Source organism: Mustela lutreola, chromosome 11 (assembly GCF_030435805.1).
Source record: "Mustela lutreola isolate mMusLut2 chromosome 11, mMusLut2.pri, whole genome shotgun sequence".
In the NCBI taxonomy this organism is placed as follows: Eukaryota; Metazoa; Chordata; class Mammalia; order Carnivora; family Mustelidae; genus Mustela; species Mustela lutreola.
In genome coordinates this window covers 83658260-83676020 of record NC_081300.1, presented here as the reverse complement: position 1 = coordinate 83676020, position 17761 = coordinate 83658260, and the positions used below count along the sequence as shown (strand labels likewise).

General features: G+C 44.1%; 1 protein-coding gene across 1 annotated transcript in view; it reads right to left on the bottom strand.

The window, feature by feature from the left end:
- The window catches only part of SVOP (SV2 related protein), a 74247-nt gene extending 58123 nt beyond the window's left edge, over positions 1-16124 (bottom strand). Inside the window, exon 1 of the mRNA XM_059140607.1 lies at positions 15855-16124. Coding sequence (XP_058996590.1) covers positions 15855-15889 — 35 coding nt within the window. The 5' untranslated portion in view covers positions 15890-16124. The remainder of the gene's footprint in view (positions 1-15854) is intronic.
- Between the last annotated feature and the right edge of the window lie 1637 nt (positions 16125-17761).

Here is a 17761-nt window from a genome sequence, read left to right as displayed (position 1 = left end):
ATTTTTGAAAAATGGAAAAAATGGGGGAAAAAAAGAAAGAAATATTTTATTTTGAGATATTTAAGGCATTGTCCCTAGCTGAAACCCTACACACCCAGCACTAACTCCCCATTCCCCTCTCCCTCCAGGCCCTGCTAATCACCATTCGACCTTCTGTTTATGAATTTACCTATTCTAGGTTCCTCAGTGTAAGTGGAATCATACAGTACTGGTGCTTTTGTGACTGGTTTCTTTCACTTAGAATAATATCCTCAAGGCTAATTCATGTTGTAGCAAGCGTCAGAATGTCCTTCCCTTTTTAAGATTAAATAATATTCCATTGTATGGATATGCCATAATTTTTAAACCATTTATGCACCGGTGGACACCTGGGATGCTTCTGCATTTTGGCTGTTGTGAATAATGTTATGAGTGTGGGTGTGCGAGTATCTATTGAATCCCTGCTTCCACTTCTTCTGGTTCTATACCCAGAGTTGGAATTGCTGGATCATATGATAATTCTGTGTTTAATTTTTTGAGGAGCCTGCATATTCTTTTCCTAGGCAGCTGCACCAGTTTACATTTCCATCACCAGTGAAGGAAGGTCCCAATGCTTCTACATCCTTGCCGATATTACTATGTTTCATTTTTTGGATAAAATCCACTCTAATGAGGGGGGTGGGGTTATGGAAATTGGGGAGGGTATGTGTTATGGTGAGTGCTGTGAAGTGTGTAAACCTGGTGATTCACAGACCTGTACCCCTGGGGATAAAAAATATATGTTTATTTTAAAAAATCCACTCTAATGGGTATGGAAAAGGATCTCATTGTGGTATTGATTTGAATTTCCCTAAAACTGAGCATCTTTTCATGTGTTTACTGGTCATTTGTATATCTTCTTTGAACTAAATGTCTGTTCAAGTCTTATATCCATTTTTAAATCAGGATGTTTGGGGATTTCTGTTGTTGGTTTATTCTGGATATCAATCCCTTATCTGAGAATTGACTTACAAATATTTTCTCCCATTCTGCCGGTGACCTTTCAACCCTGTTGACTGTGTCCTTTGATGCACACAAGTTTTTTATTGTGATGTAGTCCAGACAACTCCAATACCATGAGTCTTTTTCCTTGTATTTTCTTCTAAGAGCTTTTCATAGGGTTAGGTCTTTCTATTTTGAGTTGACTTTTGTATATGGTATAAGGTGAGGGTCCAACTTCATTATTTTGCAGGTGGATATTCCAGATTTCCCGGCACCAGTTGTTGAAAAGACTGTCCTTCACCCCCATCGAATGGTCTTGGCATGCTTGTCAAAAATCACTTGGCAGCATATGTGAGCATTTATTTCTGAGCTCTCCATTCTCTCCATTGGTCTCTGTCTTTCTTGTGGCCACTGTAGTCAGTTCTAATCACAGGTTTGAAGTCACAAAGTGTGAGGCCTCTAGTTTTGTTCTTCTTTCTCAAGACTGCTTTGGCTATTCTGGGTCCCTTGAGATTCCAAATGAATTTTAGGATAAAGTCTTCCCTTTTGGCAAAAATGGGTTGGGGATTCTTGTGCAATGATTCGTTAAGGATGTACTTCCCTTGGGAAGTGAGGGTGGCTGGGCCAGGCGGGGACAAGGTCGGGGGCAAGCTAAATAGGGAGATGGTTTCTGGGAGAATCTGATCTGATGTGGAGCTCTGGAATGTGAGTTATGCCACTGAGAAGGTCCTACCCAGAGGTCTGGGAGCCCAGAACCCACAGTCTGGGTCAGGCCTTGGTATGTCTGCCCCAGGTGTGGAGGGCTTAACCTCCCAGGTTGTCCCCAGGTAAGGCAGCTCCTCTGGGCTAAGGACAATTTTCTAAAGCCAATGGCAGCTGTGAGCTATTAGCAGCCAACCCTGGAGGCCCCTGGGAGATGCACCAGCCCAGTAAAGGGGATCTGGGACAGACATCAATGACATCTGCTACAAACCAGCCCCTCCAGAGTGATTAGGCAGACAAATCTTAAGCAGCATACAAACATTGAATTCCCCTTCCTCAAAGTCCCAAGTTAATAGCTCTCAAACCATACATCAATTTTAATTGAGCACTTGTTATATGCACAGAGCTATGCTATAAGCCTTTCATGTTCTCTCCTGTTACCCAGACAAGTCACCTATGAACTAGATATTGTTATTTGTCCTCATTTTATAGATGAGGAAACAAGTGCTTAGAGAGGTTAATGCACTCATCCAAGGTCACACAGCTTGAAGGGACTGAGGACCAACCTGGTTGGCTTTCCTATTAGAGCCCTGGTCCTAATCACTGGGCATCACTTTCTCTACCCAGAATTCACCTGTGTCTGGGGAATGAATGTGAGGCCTGAACTGAGCTGGCTGAGGTAGGAGACTTTGCCAGACAGTGGGAAACGGTGTGTTCTCGAGCAGGAATCAAAAGGCACAGCTTCATCCCAGCCTGGCTGACAGCTCTGCAGGTCATCACATTGGTGCAGGGGTTTTGATCTGGTTGCAGCCTTAGAACCCCCACAAGGCTGGTCACAGCACCGGTGTCTGGGCCCCACTCCCAGAAGGTCTGATTCAGAAGGTCCTAGCCAGGAACTGAGATTTTGCATTTCTGACACATTCCCAGGTGGTGCCACTTTTGTTCATCTGGGGACTGATTTAGGGCATCAGACGGACCATTCTGCTGTCGTCCTGCCCCATGTTGATCATATATTTATCCGAGGCAGCTTTAGGGGGCCTGCTGATGGAGATCATGGGCATGTTCCCAAGCCAGTGGTATGCCTATAAATGGAATCTCAGTGAAAACCCCCCAAACCATGAAGGTGTATAACATAGGACAATATCCAGAGTGTATATGTGACCAATTTCAACCTGCCAATGGTTAAATAATGGGCTCCAAAAATTCCAAACATTTAACAATCAATCAATCTGCTCTTAGAGCTGGTATGAATGGTCTGGAGCACACCACTGCATGGGAGTCCTCTAGCCGCTGACACCTGCTACAACACAGAAGGCCCTTGATATTGAGTGAAAGAAGCCAGACACAAAAGGTTGCATGTTGTAGGATTCCATTTAGGTGAAGTTTCCAGAACAAGCAAATGCACAGAGACAAGACAGAAAGCAGAGTTGTGGTTGCCAGGGCCTGGGGCGGGGGGGTGGGGGTGGGGGTGGAAAGTGTCTTCCTAATGGTGCAGGGTTTCCTTTAGGAGTGATGAAAATTCTCTGGAACCAGGGAGAGAGGTGATGGTCACACACCCTTGTGAATGTACACCCCTGTTCACTGCAGTGTTACTCATGATAGCCCCAAAGATGGGAGCAATGGTTCTTGAGGTTAGAGAGTCCCACTTATCAGTAGCTGAATGGAAAGATAATAAAAAAAGTGGTCCATCCACACGAGGGGACACTCTGTAGTCTTAGACAAGAAGGAAGTACCAATGTGAGCTACAACAGGGACGAACCTTGAAAACGTCATGCTAAGTGAAATACGCCAGAATGACAAATACTGTATGATTCCACGTTTGAGATGCTTGGAGTTGTCAATTTCATAGGCACAAAATAGAACAGCGGTGGCCAGGGCCTGGGGAAGGAGGAACAGGGGATTAGGGTTTAATGGGGCCAGGGCTTCAGTGTGAGAAGATGAAACGGTCCTGGAGAAGGATGGTGGTGCTGGTTCACAACTGTGAACGTATTTCATACAACAGAATTGCACGCTTGCAAATGATTAGGATGATAAATTTATGTTAGGTGTATTTCACCATCCAAAAAAAAAAAAAACAAAAACAACTCCACCTTTAATACTGCCACCGATGTTACTGGAACCCTCTGTTTCATTTATTCAACAAATACATATTGAGTTCCTGCCTCACATAGCAAGTCCAAGGTACTGCTGGGATTTCTAAGGTGAGCCAAGCAGACTAAGGCTCCTTCCCGTGGTGCTCATAGTCTGCTGGAAAGTGGGGGGGGGGGGTGTGTGGTGTGTGTGTCAGACATTTATTTATTTATTTATTTATTTGACAGAGAGAGAGAGAGATCACAAGTAGGCAGAGAGGCAGGCGGTGGGGGGGGGGGAAGCAGGCTCCCTGCTGAACAGAGAGCCCGATGCAGGGCTCAATCCCAGGACCCTGAGATCATGACCTGAGCAGAGGCTTAACCCACTGAGATACCCAGGTGCCCCAGAGGGGCCGACATTTAAAAAGGCGTGCACACACACACACACACACACACACACACGTGTGTGTGTGTGTAACATAGCTATCTTGCACATAATGAGAAATGCTACAAATAACAAATGTCATGAAAGGCTAGCTGGGGGTGGGAGGGTGACATGTCCACTCCGCTCTCCACTGAATAAAGGGTGGTATTCAATTAGAAGGAATTGCAAATAAGTGGGACTCTCTAACCTCAAGAACCAACCCCCCAATCAGAAACATGAACAGCCCCCAAAGTATTCATGGGAGATGGGAATACAGAGGAGTATCAGAGGATGGAGGGAAAGGGACATTTATGGGCATTATCCTCTCACTTTCAGGGATGAAGGGAAGGTCGATGGATCACCCTTGACTCTGAGGGGAACCTCACGGAAGGAAATGACTCTGCAGCCTGATAATCTTCCCTGAATTCTGTTTGCATCACATCCTCTCCTCAAGGAATGTCTGGAGCTCCACACCTCTTCCCCGTGACGGAACAGTGACCACTGCGACTCTGGAGAAGGTACTATGTGATAGCTTTCAAAATGTTAAGTCCTCTGTGCTCTCACTCAGAATTGTGCAGCTGGCAGTTCATTGCAGGGACAGACATGAGTAGGCAATGACTTACCATTTGAACAATGGCTGATAGGCATTGTTAGCTGGCCGTGTGCCAAGTGCCATGTTTGTGCTCTGCATTGATTACCTTATATCACCTTTGCTGTTGCTAACCCCATTTTACAGATGAGGACAGTCATGCCCAGAGTGACGCAAGGTCACACAGGACGTGTCTAACCTAGACGCTGGCAAAGCCACCTGCCTGCTGAGTCCCCATGCCCAGCCATTTTGCTATAGTCCCTTCTGGTGCTGTTTGCAGCCAAACCAGAAACAATCATCAGAAGAGGAATGAGTATATAGATTATGACACATCCACATAGGAAAATGTGGGGAAAAAAATTTTGTCTCTTGATCCATGTCACAGTATCACAACAGCCCAAGTGTCCATCGATAGATGAATGGGTAAAGTGCGGTGTATACATACAATGGAATATTAAACAGCCTTGAAAAAAGAGGAGAATCTCACACATGCCACAACGTGATGAATTTTGAAGATATTCTGCTTAATGAAATAAGCAGAATGAAAGCAGGTCTTTTCTGACCTGAAAAGACAAATACTGTGGGAGTCCACCTATGTGAGGGGGAATAAAATAGTCAAATTCACAGGGATAGAAAGAAGAAGGGCAAGTTGTCAGGGGCTCGGGAAAGGGAGAGTTGGTGTTTAATGGGGACAGAGATTCAGCTGGGGAAGACGAAAAGTTTTGGGGATGGATTGTGGTGCTGGTTGCACAAGAACGTGGACAGTGTGAATGTACCTATAGAAAATTTATCATTTTGACAATTATGCTTAGAATTGTCGAAATGGCAATTTTTTTCTTATGTATATTTTACCACAATAAACACAGACACAGGCACACGCATGCACACACACGCACACACACAGACACACAGGATCTGATCTGTAAGAGCCAACAGGAAAAGATTGTTGGGCTTATTATTTTATTTTTTAGAGAGAGAGAGAGTGCAAGCGGGGACGTGAAGAGGGGCCGAGGGAGAAGAAGAGAATTTTAAGCAGGTTTCACACTCAGTACAGAGCCTGATGTGGGGATTGATCTCATGACCCTGAGATCTTGACCTGAGCTGAAATCAAGAGTCGACACTTAACCAACTGAGCCACTCAGGTGTCCTGGGGCTTATTATTAAATATGCTAGAATATGGTCCCATGATCTAAGTCCTTTGTTACTAAGATTTAAGTGTGGTCTAGAATCGGGGCCCCAGCATCCCCCAGAGGTCTGTTAGAAATTCAGAGTCCCGGGCCTTGACCCAGACCTTCGGAGACAGCATCTGCATTTTAACGCAGTCCCTAGACAATTTGTGTGCATGTTCAAGTCTGAGAAGCGCAGCTGCTGAGTACTTATGTTTCCACAGTCTTGGGTGATCTGGAAGGATTCCTAAGAAACCAAAGACTAGTTGCTTCTGGGGAGGAGAAGGTCTGCATTGGGAATGGGAACTTTTTGCATGGGAAGGAAATTTTTTTTGTTTTTTTTGCTTTCTGCCATGTTTGGGATTTTTAACCTGCGCATCTATTCCTTTAGTAATCCGTATAAATAATGATAACAACTATTTACAGAGCTCTTGTTGATCATGTGGCATCTGCTAAGCATGTGGGGATGCTTTCATCCATGGAATGAGAATGACAGTGGGATTGCAAGACTGCTATGAAGGTTAAAGGGAAGACGGTGGGCGTTGAGCTTCCCTTGACCTGGCCCAACTCAAGTCACCTTCCTGCCTGAGCTGGGAGTATACAGACCTTTGTGCTCTGTGACTCTGAGAAGGCAGCTTACCTCCCTGCAGTTGTAAACCAGGATCTGTTCATATTCCTACTCTGGTATATCACTAGAAGCCAGGGCACCTGTATTTAGGAAAACTTGTTTTGAGACAGAGGTGCAGGGGTGCCTGGGTGGCTCAGTGGGTTAAAGCCTCTGCCTTTGGCTCAGGTCATGACTCCGGGGATCTGGGATCAGGCCCCGCATTGGGCTCTCTGCTCGCTGGGGGGCCTGCTTCCTCCTCTCTCTCTCTCTGCTTGCCTCTCTGCCTACTTGTGATCTCTCTCTGTAAAAAAAAAAAAAAAAAAAAAAAAAAAAAAAGAAGAAGAAGAAGAAGAAGAAGACAGAGGTACAAAGAGGCCTTTGACACTAACTTATACTCGGAAATTGGCCAGACTACATTTTGATTTGGTCGGGTTCCTGAAAGTATCTATCAACCACCAGAGCCAAGGTTTCCCAAGACGGGGGATGGGGAATGTGATACAAAAGATAAAAATCGAAGGGCCATCCGTTAAGTGTATGAGGGCTCTGAAACAAGTTGGCTCACAATTTCTTGGCATTTGTTGTGTATATACAGCATGTAATTTACCAAAATAGCAGAGAACACTTATTTCACATAATTTTGCTATTTAAAGAAGGGAAGAGCTCGAGGAGATGGCTGTCAACTTAAAGGTCTTATTTGTACCATCATGTAATTCTCTCCGGTACCTTAAATTAGGGTCTGAGGCTTGGTTAGGGTATTTTAGATAAGGAAGCTTCTTCTCTTTTCATCTGAGCTTCTGGACTTTGATCCTCTGAGTTGATGAATCTACCAGACAGAAAAGGAAGCTTACTCCTAACTGATTTTCACAGGGTGGTGTTCAGTGTCCTATCATGAAGGGAGGTGGTCTGCCCCAAAGGAGAAGATCAGGGACTGATCGGGGTTTGGATCCCTTCTCATGCCCCTCCATTGCTGTGTGACCCTGGGTGGGTTACTTTACTTCTCTGAGTCTTCATTTCATCCCTGATTGGTTGGAGATGATAATGCCCACCTCACAGGTTTGCCATGGAGACAAAAGGAGTTGATATTGACAGATTGTGTCCAGAGCATGGCATAATCGTTCAGTATTTCAATGTTTACCGAGTGAGTGCTGACTATGTGCTGACTGCTGGGATAGATACCAAAGGAAACAAAAATAATATATGTGGTCCCTGCCCTCTTGGGGCCAGTGCTCTAGTTGGGGAGATGGTAAATGAAGAAATTATAATAGATTTGAACACACTTTGATTTTGAGAAGGAAAAAAAGGGGTGCCAAGATAAAGAACAATTGGAGGAAGGAGGAGTCAGCATAGGCTTTCCTACAGAGGCTGAGATAAAGATGGCAAGGCAAGGAGGGTGGTGCACAGATGGTAGGGAGACAGTCGGGAAAATGGCCGGTGCAAAGGCTCAGAGGCAGGACCAAGGTGTGGAGGTCGGAGAGACAGGCCGTATCATGCAGAGCTCTGGACACCACAGTGAGGATTTTCCATATTCTCCTGAGACCAGGGAGACACCACTGAAAGTTTTCAAGTAGGCGAGAGAGGACGGAAGATGATCAGGGTTGAGTTTGAGAAGATCACTCATCAGACACATGTGTCCACAAGAGGAGGAACTAGATTGTAGAGAGTGTTTTAAAATGCAGGTTTTCGGCGCACCTGAATGAGTCATTAAGTGTCTGCCTTCTGCTCGGGTCATGATCCCAAAGTCCTGGGATCGAGCTCTGCCTCAGGATTCCTGCTCGGCAGGAAGCCTGCTTCTCCCTCTCTTACTCCACCTGCATGTGCTTCCTCTCTCTCTGTGTCTCTCTCTGTTAAATAAATAAATAAAATCTTTAAAAAAATAAAATAAAATGCAGGTTTTATTATTATTTGGGTATAGCGAGGCCAAAAGATCAGGAGATGACTGCCAGGGGGAAAACTATACCCTGTAATACTCCTAGATCACAAATGCAATAGCCTGTCACACCTCAGGCACCCTATGGGGAAGAACCTGAGTTGGTAAAAAGGCAGAGGAAGTGGAAGGGGAAAGGCAGGTAAGAACCCTTATCCTGGTTTCCACAGGAAGAAAGAGGCGAGGCAGGGTAACCAGGCTGAGGAACTGGCCAGTTTGAATGTCAGTGGGTTCTGGGGCACAGGGGCTGTCTGGTACTTGGCCCTGGGGTGTTGAGAACAGGTGGAGAGTGGCTCTGGATTGGTTACTTTGTGCAAGGACACTGGCAGGTCAATCATTACAGTTAACTCAGGGAGGGTCAATCCCTTCAGGGTCAGCAAGGCCCCAAGATGTCAAAACACTAGAGGACGGGAAATAAAAGGCATGCTTAACATAGAAGGATGGCAAGAAAGGAAGCAGGGAGGCTAGAGAGGAGGCTCTGTGGTCAGCTGTGTGAGAGGGGACAGTGGCTTGGTAGAGGGACTAGAGTGAGGGAAGGATGGAGGAAACTGAAGCTTTTGTCATTTGTCCTCCCTCCCCACTGACCCCCATTAGTGGCAGAAGACACCTTTCCTGGGAGACCCTTCTGCAGGGCATGACAAGTGCCCACTTATCTGGGGAGCACAATCAGCAATGCTGATGACCAGCGCCCCTCTGTCTTGTCCCAGGAGCTCAGCTGTGTCACACAGGGGCTTCTTTGGAATCTGAGGCCTATTGACAAATGGGATTAGAGGCTGTGGACCCGAAGCAGTGGGAATTGCCAAGGTCCCTTAAAATAGGACTTGCTTTTTGTTTCCTTCAAGACAAGACGTGGGCACTCCCTGATCTGTGTGATTTGGAAAGTGCCTTTTCGGGGGCTGGACCTCTGTCTTCAAGTACTTGAGGTCTGGGCAAGTGAAGAATGGTGCTTATTCAACTTGGACCCCGAGACCAGAGCTTGAGCTTCTGGGTTTAGAGAAGAGGGGAGCAGATTTCAACACAGTCTGGAGAGCCTTCTTGGGCAGAGAAGTCCAGAGGTGGAAAAGGCAGCTTTCAGAGGCAGCGAGCTCCCCTTCCTGAGAGATGGTCTTAGGGCAGGAGGGTATCCATCTGGATGGACCCGGGGATGAAGATATTTAACATGTAGCACTTTGATATGCCTACATGCTATATTTACTTACTTTCTTATATGATCTCCTCAACCCTGAGAGAGACATGTTATTAAAATCCCCAAATTATAAACAAGTAAATAGAAGCTCAGATATTACATCAATTGGCCCGGGTTCCCCAGATAGTAAATAAGGTACTACAGTCACTGGTCTGGGTAGTCCCACAGCCTGTGGTCTCAACCAATTAGCTGATGCTTCTCTGAGGCCAAGAATATCCCTAGGGAACTGATTAAAATGCCAATTCCTGGGTCATTGCCCTGATCTAATGCTACTGCATCTCTGAAGAGTAGAGCCCAGGGATCTGAATTTTAATAAGCTATTAATGGTGGCCTCAGATGTTTGAAAGGCACCTCTTGATGCCCTCCTGCTCTGAATTTGGGGAGATAAGGTGTGAGGGTTTGGATACAGTGACATTTAAGGTCTCTTCCATTCCTGAATGTCTAGAAGGCCATCATTAAAGGGGATTTTAATTTTCTGTGGATTTTATTTGTTTGTACTTTCCTGCCACCCCCATCGACCTGAATAGCATCGATCTTGTTCCCTGGGTAGTGGACCACTGGTTTATATTCTGGACAAAAGGTAACAATCACAAGTAAATAATAGTTAACATTTATTAATCCCTTAACATGTGCTGCTAGCTCCACTAAGCACTTGAACCTGAGGCTTGGAGAAGAAAAGATTACCTTCCAATTTAGCAGAAAAGGCAGGATTTGAATCCAGGTCTGCCTGAGTAGAGAGGCCTCTACACGTGATCATTCTATGCCATGGCTTCAGTGGGGAGGGGGATGGGGACAGAGGTCTTTGTGACAACTTTCTGGGAAGTTTGTAACTTATTCATTCAGTAAGCATGCCATGAGGACCTTGTGTGTGTGAGACCAAACTCTTGTCCTCATGGATCTGACAATCTTTTACCAAAGGTAAACTGAGGATGGAGGGAAGTGCACAAATTGCTGGTGGAACACATACTAGGGTCCTGACATGACTAAGGTCAGAGAAATGAGGTTGAAAGAGAGACCCAAGGATGCTCTAGAAATAGAGAGACTGAATAATTCATTGCCTCTGCTAAAATACTTTAGAGCTGTGGTTCCCAATGGGGCGTGATTTTTTTCTCCTAGGGAACATTGGCAATGTCAGGAGACATGTTTGATTGTCACAACTTGGAGGGACGGCTGTGATATCTAGTGGGTAAAGCATCCAGGGACGGTGCTAGACATCCCATAAAACACAGCACAGCCCCCACCGCTAAGTATTATCTGGTCTACAATGGGAAGAGTGTCAAAGTCGAGAAACCGGGTACTACAAGGTAAAAGAGATGTAATTAATAATTACAGCAGGAAAATTTCCCTGAAGCAGGATGGTACCAGGCACACCCATCTAGACAGCTTAGAATCATAAAGTTAAAAATGCCCTTAAAGTTGGCCCAGGCACCCCTTATGTCTCAGGAAAGCAAATACATTGCCTAAGATCACACAGTGACTTGCATACAGATCTGCATAATTCTTTTAGACAGCCAGAGAGGAGTTTGACTGGGGCAGTAAAGCTACTCTCTGGGCCAGCAAACCCTTGGATGATCCTCCCAGAAACCTAAAATCACCCAAGCAATGGCTTCTTTGCCAGGGAGCTTCTTTATTTGGACTCCAGATTGATTGTTCCCCTTAAGTCACTAAAACACATATCCCCTAGAGGTGAGGCTGGGTGGCATGTGTTGGAAATGATGGGGTGTGAGCAGCTTTGAGCTTGAAGTTTTAAGAGGTTCTGGTGGGTTGACCTTGAGGATCCAGATCTAAGCTATTGAAATAACTCTTCTTTCCTTTCCTTTTCTTTTTTGTCTGTGAAGTGAGTGATACTGAAACCCCTTTCTCCTCCTTGGCAAGAAATCTTCCCCTTTGGGGAACATTTTCTTAGTGTTTGGAGAAGGAGGCCATGGCTTCTAGGTAATGTTGGAGGTTAAGGGAAACTAAGCTAGTGTGGAGGTACTGTGCTAAGAACTTCCCAATGATGACTATCTTCCATCCAAGTACTAACCAGGCCCGACCCTGCTTAGCTTCCGAGATCAGACGAGATCGGGCGCGTTCAGGGTGGTATGGCCGTAGACCCCAATGATGACTCTCTTGACCTTCACAACAGACCGGTCATGCAGAGACTGCCATCATCTTGACTTTAAGGAGGAACACCCAGCCTTCAGGAGGTGAAGTAACTGGCCCAAGGCCACTCAGATGTTTGAACCCAGGTCTGCCTGCCTCGGAGCCCACACTTTTATCCCTACTGTTGATTAAGCCCAGGAGAAGTCAGTGGGAGATTCACTGAGACAATGGGCTTAAGTTTAATCTTGAAGACAAAGTTTGTAAGAAAGGAGGGAGAGAGAAATCTGGGCAAACAGAGGATAAAGTTCCAGCTCATTGTCACAGACTACAGGGTCTTGTATGGCCTGGTCTAGGTCATCCTCTGCAGCCTCCCTTAAGTTCCTCATTTTGTATGCTCCCTCCACTGGCCTGATTTTGAGACGCAACACTTTTTTCCTACTTCAGTGCTTTTATCTACACAGTTCCCTTTGTCCATAATACTCCTCATCCCATCTCTTTCCTTGGATGACTCCTACACATCTCTGGGGGCTCAACAGCAATGTCACTTTCTCAAGGAAACTTTCACTGATCCTCCCCTCCTTCCCCACCTAGTACTAGTCTCACCGTACCCTGCACTTGTCCTTTGCAGCCTTAAAACAATCTTCATAATTATTGGGCAATGATATGTGTTTGATGTCTGCCTCTCCCAGCACCAGTTCAGCGCTGTCCAATAGAATTTTCTGCCATTATGGAAATGTTTCAGGCCTGCGTGGTCCAATATGGTAGCCAGTAACCACATGTGGCTATTGAGCACCCGAAATGTAGTTAGTGCAATTGAGAAAGATGATTTTTTAAAATTTCACATATTTTAAAAAATAAATTACATTTTATGTTGTATATTATACTATAGAAATGATTTCATATCCAAATTATATAATTTAAGTTTAAATTTAAATAACCAGGGGCACTTGGGTGGCTCAGTGGGTTAAAGCCTCTGCCTTCGGCTCAGGTCATGATCTCAGGGTCCTGGGATCAAGCCCCGCATTGGGCTCTCTGCTCAGCATGGAGCTTGCTTCCTCCTCTCTCTCTCTGCCTGCATCTCTGCCTACTTGTGATCTCTGACTGTCAAATAAATAAATAAAATCTTTAAAAAAAAATAAATTTAAATAACCACATAAAGCTAGTGACGACCATATTGGACATTGCAGCTCCAGACTGTGACTACCTTGAGGGCAAGGACCGTGTCTATATTATTCAGTTGCAGAATCCCTTGTACTATGTGCCCAAATGAATATAATGAATGAATCAATCAACCAATTAACCAATGCCGTCTGCAAAAGTTGCTTTCAAGAAATCATCCTAGGGGCACCTGGGTGGCTCAGTGGGTTAAACCTCTGCCTTCAGCTCAGGTCATGATCTCAGGGCCCTGGGATGGAGCCCATATCGGGCTCTCTGCTCAGCAGGGAGCCTGCCTCCCTCTCTCTCTGCCTGCTTCTCTGCCTACTTGTGATCTCCATCTGTCAAATAAATAAATAAAATCTTAAAAAAAAATCATCCTAGAAAGGAAAGACCCAGAGAAGTCTGCCTTGTACAAGGTCACACAAAAGGCAGAATTAGGCACAAAATCTTAGCCTCTGGAGTCTTCTGTACATGGTACTGTGCCTGAAAGGACAACAGGTAAAAGACAGAGGTTGTTTGGGGCTTAAAATGAACCATCCTTGAGTTGTGTGAAGGAGCTTCCAAGTGCAAGGAGGGACTGTTTCCTTAGGCACCTTCAACTCCTTTTCCCCTCCCCAAACCCTGTAAACTACTTAGTGGCTTATAATCTATTAACACTTCGCTTCCCATAGGACTGAGGCTGTTCCGAAGTCCACTCTTGCCAACCCTCTCCAAAGCATTCTGATTTTTTTAAAAAACCATATTGCTCTCAGGAAATCTGTTGCGTGCAGTCTGTGCACAGTATACAGAGGGTGTGGTTTAAAAAAACTTCTAAGTCGTGATTTGTAACCCACTCAGATTCACGTGGCTGTTCCTTTTACTTCATTCCCTTTTTATAAATAGACGTCAACACGTTTCAGGGCTAATTTTGACTTCATTCAAATTGCAGATTACAGTTTTGAAGACTTCAACATAGGGAGTCTATATCTATTTTTCTAAATGATTTTTAAAGATTTTTCTAAATGATTTTTAAAGATAATAATAATATTAGTTAATGTATGTCAAATGCTTTATGTCTACCGGGCATTCAGCATACATTTTCTCACTTGGTCATTACAATAACTCTGTGAATCAAGGATGATTGTGAGCCCCATTTTATGGCGAGGGAAACTCAATCTCAGAAAGGTTAAATCACTTGCTCAAAGTCCAATAACCAGAAAGTGGCAAAGCCAGGATCTGAACTCAAGTCTGTCTTACTCAAGAGCTAATGCTCTTAGCCAATACACAGTTTCACCTCGCTAATAGATATTACATGTATTTTTGTGTTAAAGTATCAATGAGAATAACCAAGAAACTTAACCTGTGGTTTGGGAAGAGAGAGACTAGTTTTTATTCTTGTACTTCTTTTTTAACTTTATTTACTCTATGCAGAGATTATATTAGTACATTATATTATATACATTAGTATAAAAACTAAATGATTTTTAAAATTTAAGTTAATAAAACTGTCATCATTTTTAATTTCTTTTTAATTAAGGAAGGACTTGTCACAATAGTGTCATGTCTATAGCTGAATAGATTAAATATACATGGGCTCTGAGAAATCTGCAAAGTTCACATGCTCTGACATTATTTGAAAATTCATCTCATTAGCTACAGTTCCAATATGTATTGTATTCTTCTTCTGAGTACGAGATTTCATATTTCATTTTCTGAATTATTTTTTTTATTTTGAGATAATGGGCTGGTTTTTTTTAACATGATATTATTTTCATTGAAAGTGGTATGTTTTCCTCGAGAGATTTACACTCAGATATGTGTATTTTTATGTATTCATACATCGACCTCTGGATATTATAACTGAGCATCTTTTGGCATTTGTGAAATAATGCTGATTACATAAGATATGCTATTTGTGGATCAATTAATAAAAACTTGAGAGTAAAATTTAATTAAAATTTTAAAATGAAAATTAATTTTTACACCAATTGAGAAGTAAACATTTACAATACCCTTCAGTATTCAGAGCCTCAGAGAGCTGTATCAATCACACTAAAAGTCACTTGGGAGAATTTCTCCGTGGCTTAGAGAGGGGGGAAAAATTTAAGTCAAGAAAATACACACACTAACAATGATGTATCTTTTACAACAACTCCAAACAGTGTCTACTTTTACCATCCAAATGGCTAGTGCGTCTGAAAATTAAAACAAAAATCCGCATTAATGCCCCATCTCATAGTCTTGGGATTTGCTTAACAAATCACCACTGGCTTGTAGGAGAAATCCGTAAACCCGTCCACAAAGCCCCTGTCCTTTCCATTGCTTGGTTGTATTTCTCCAAGATTCTCAGAGCAAATCTGATATACCCTAAAAATTCCCATCCTCTAGCTTTGTATTCCTGATGTTCTCAAGGATAGCCATAGACAGAGTCTCACTCTAGCTAGCTCTTACAAAAACCTTTCATTCAGAAGAAGGCAAGAGGTTTCAGCCCTCTCATTCACACACTTCATAAACAAGACTTTGTCCAAGCCTCCCATCTAGGAAGGCATTCCAGCCTTTTAGAAACCACTTTGCAAGAGCAGTACCATTCCCTTCCATAAGACCTTGCAGAAAAATTGGGAATTTCACGGCATAGGAGAAAAGGCTGGGAAAAACCGATGTCATTGCATGGACTCATCAATTCAGTCCACATTTCAAAACAGCAGCTAATGCTTTCTTAAAACACAGACCTCAAAAATCCCTTTAGGACTGAGAGCAATTACAAGGGAAAACACAATACCCCTAGCTCCCCATAAGATTTTGACGGATCTGAAAAATAGAACTGAGTCAGAGATACAGAGGCTGGACTGCTGGAATAGGAAAATGGCTTGTCTCCTCGGGGCCTAATTCTTTCCTCTCCAACAGTTCCTTGTACATTCAAGAAACCATGCAGAGATGCCCCCCTGCAGGTTTTCATTTTTTAAAGGAAAGCCTGCCTTCCTCTCCCTCGCCCCCATGATACTCACGGCAGCTGCCTTAGCTGGAATAAGTCCTCCTCCATGTCCGCGCTGAGCCAGGACGAGCCCTTTTCATGGCCCTTACATGGTGTTGGTGGATGACGGGCGGTCGGGGTTTCAGCACCGGGGTGCTGGATAGCTCCCGCGCCGCTTCCTCCCTCGGCGGCAGCTGTTCGGGGGAGGGAGCCGCCAGGGACCAGCCCACGAGACAAAGCCGCCGCCGCCAGGAGAGTGGGCGGAGAGGAGGAGGCGGAGGGCAGAGCGAGCGGCCCGGGGAGAGGGGGCGGGGAAGAGCCCTTCTGGTTAGAGGAATTTACAGGCTTTCTGTGATTGGCGATGTTTTACTGGGTGCCTATAGGGCACAACAGTCTGTGAAATGGCTGTCGAGGTACCAATGAGCACTCTTTGGTTGACAACGCCTCTCTAAATGTTTATTTGTGGGGATTCATTAATGTTGTTACCGGTGTAATATTCTTGAAACCCAGGCTGGTATAGCAAATGAAGGGAATGAAAAATTCAAAGACGTGGGCATGCATTAAAACACCGTTTATTGAGCACCTACTGTGCCAGGCACTGTAATAGGCACCAGGCATATGCAAGACAAGTTAGACATGTCATTGTCATCATGGAGCTGTCTAGTGAAATGAATCAAGAAAAAAAAGATATAAGTTAAGTATGAGAAAGCCAAAGGCCACTCATTCATTCATTCACTCATTCCACAAACAAGCGTTATTGAGGGGTTGTGATTCCCCAGCCACACTGGGGAATCAAAGATTAATAAAACCAAAGATTGGGACGCCTGGGTGGCTCAGTTGGTTAAGCAGCTGCCTTCGGCTCAGGTCATGATCCCAGCGTCCTGGGATCGAGTCCCACATCGGGCTCCTTGCTCGGCAGGGAGCCTGCTTCTCCCTCTGCCTCTGCCTGCCTCTTTGTCTGCCTGTGCTCGCTCGCTCTCTCTCCCTCTGTCTCTGGCAAATAAATAAAATCTTAAAAAAAAAAAAAAAAAAAAAAAAAAAATAAAACCAAAGATTAATAAGACCAAAGATTAATAAAACCAAATCCCCACCTTCAAAATCCTCCCTATCTGTTTTTCCCATCCTCCTCCAGCTAGAATCTCTGCCGTCTTAGAACTGAAGCTAGGTAAAGGCTTGCTGATGTACCCCAAGGGCCTAGAACCATAAAGCTTTATTTATGGACACTGAAATTGGAATTTAATATTCCCCACTAAATGCAACCCCAGGGCTTTGCATTGTGTACACTCAATACATGCTTGTTAAACTGAAAGCAAACTGATCTTTCACTCCAGGTGAGTAGGGGTTCATTATCTATTTTAAGCTATGGAGAGGAAGGGTAATGATTTCTATTAGAGCTGACAGGTTGGAGGTCTATTGGTAGTGTGTCCAATTCATCCTGGTTTGCCGAGGAACGTGAGTCTTTGCCCTGAAAGTTCCAAGTCCTCAGGAAGCCCTGAGTTCCAGGCAAGCCTGACAGTTGGTTATTCGACAGTCATAAGCCAGATTCACAGAGAGATGTGTTTTGAGTAGCCTGAAGGGTCAACAAGAATACTTTTAAGTGTAAAGATTTAAAACTATGAAACTCTTAGAAGAAACCATAGGAATAGATCTTCATGACCTTAAATTAGGCAGTGGTTTCTTAGACACGACATCAAAAACACAAGTGACAACAGAAAAAATTAGGTACATTGGGCTGGATCAAAGTTAAAAGCTTTTCTGTCTCAAAGGACGCTGTCAAGAAAGTGAAAAGACAACCCATGGCATGGGAAAAATATTTGCAAATTATGTACCTGATAAGAGACTTACTTCAAATAATTTAAAGCACTCTTACAACTCAATAATAAAAAGACAGTGTAATTTAAAAATGGAAAAATAGGGGAGCCTGTGTGGCTCAGTTATTTA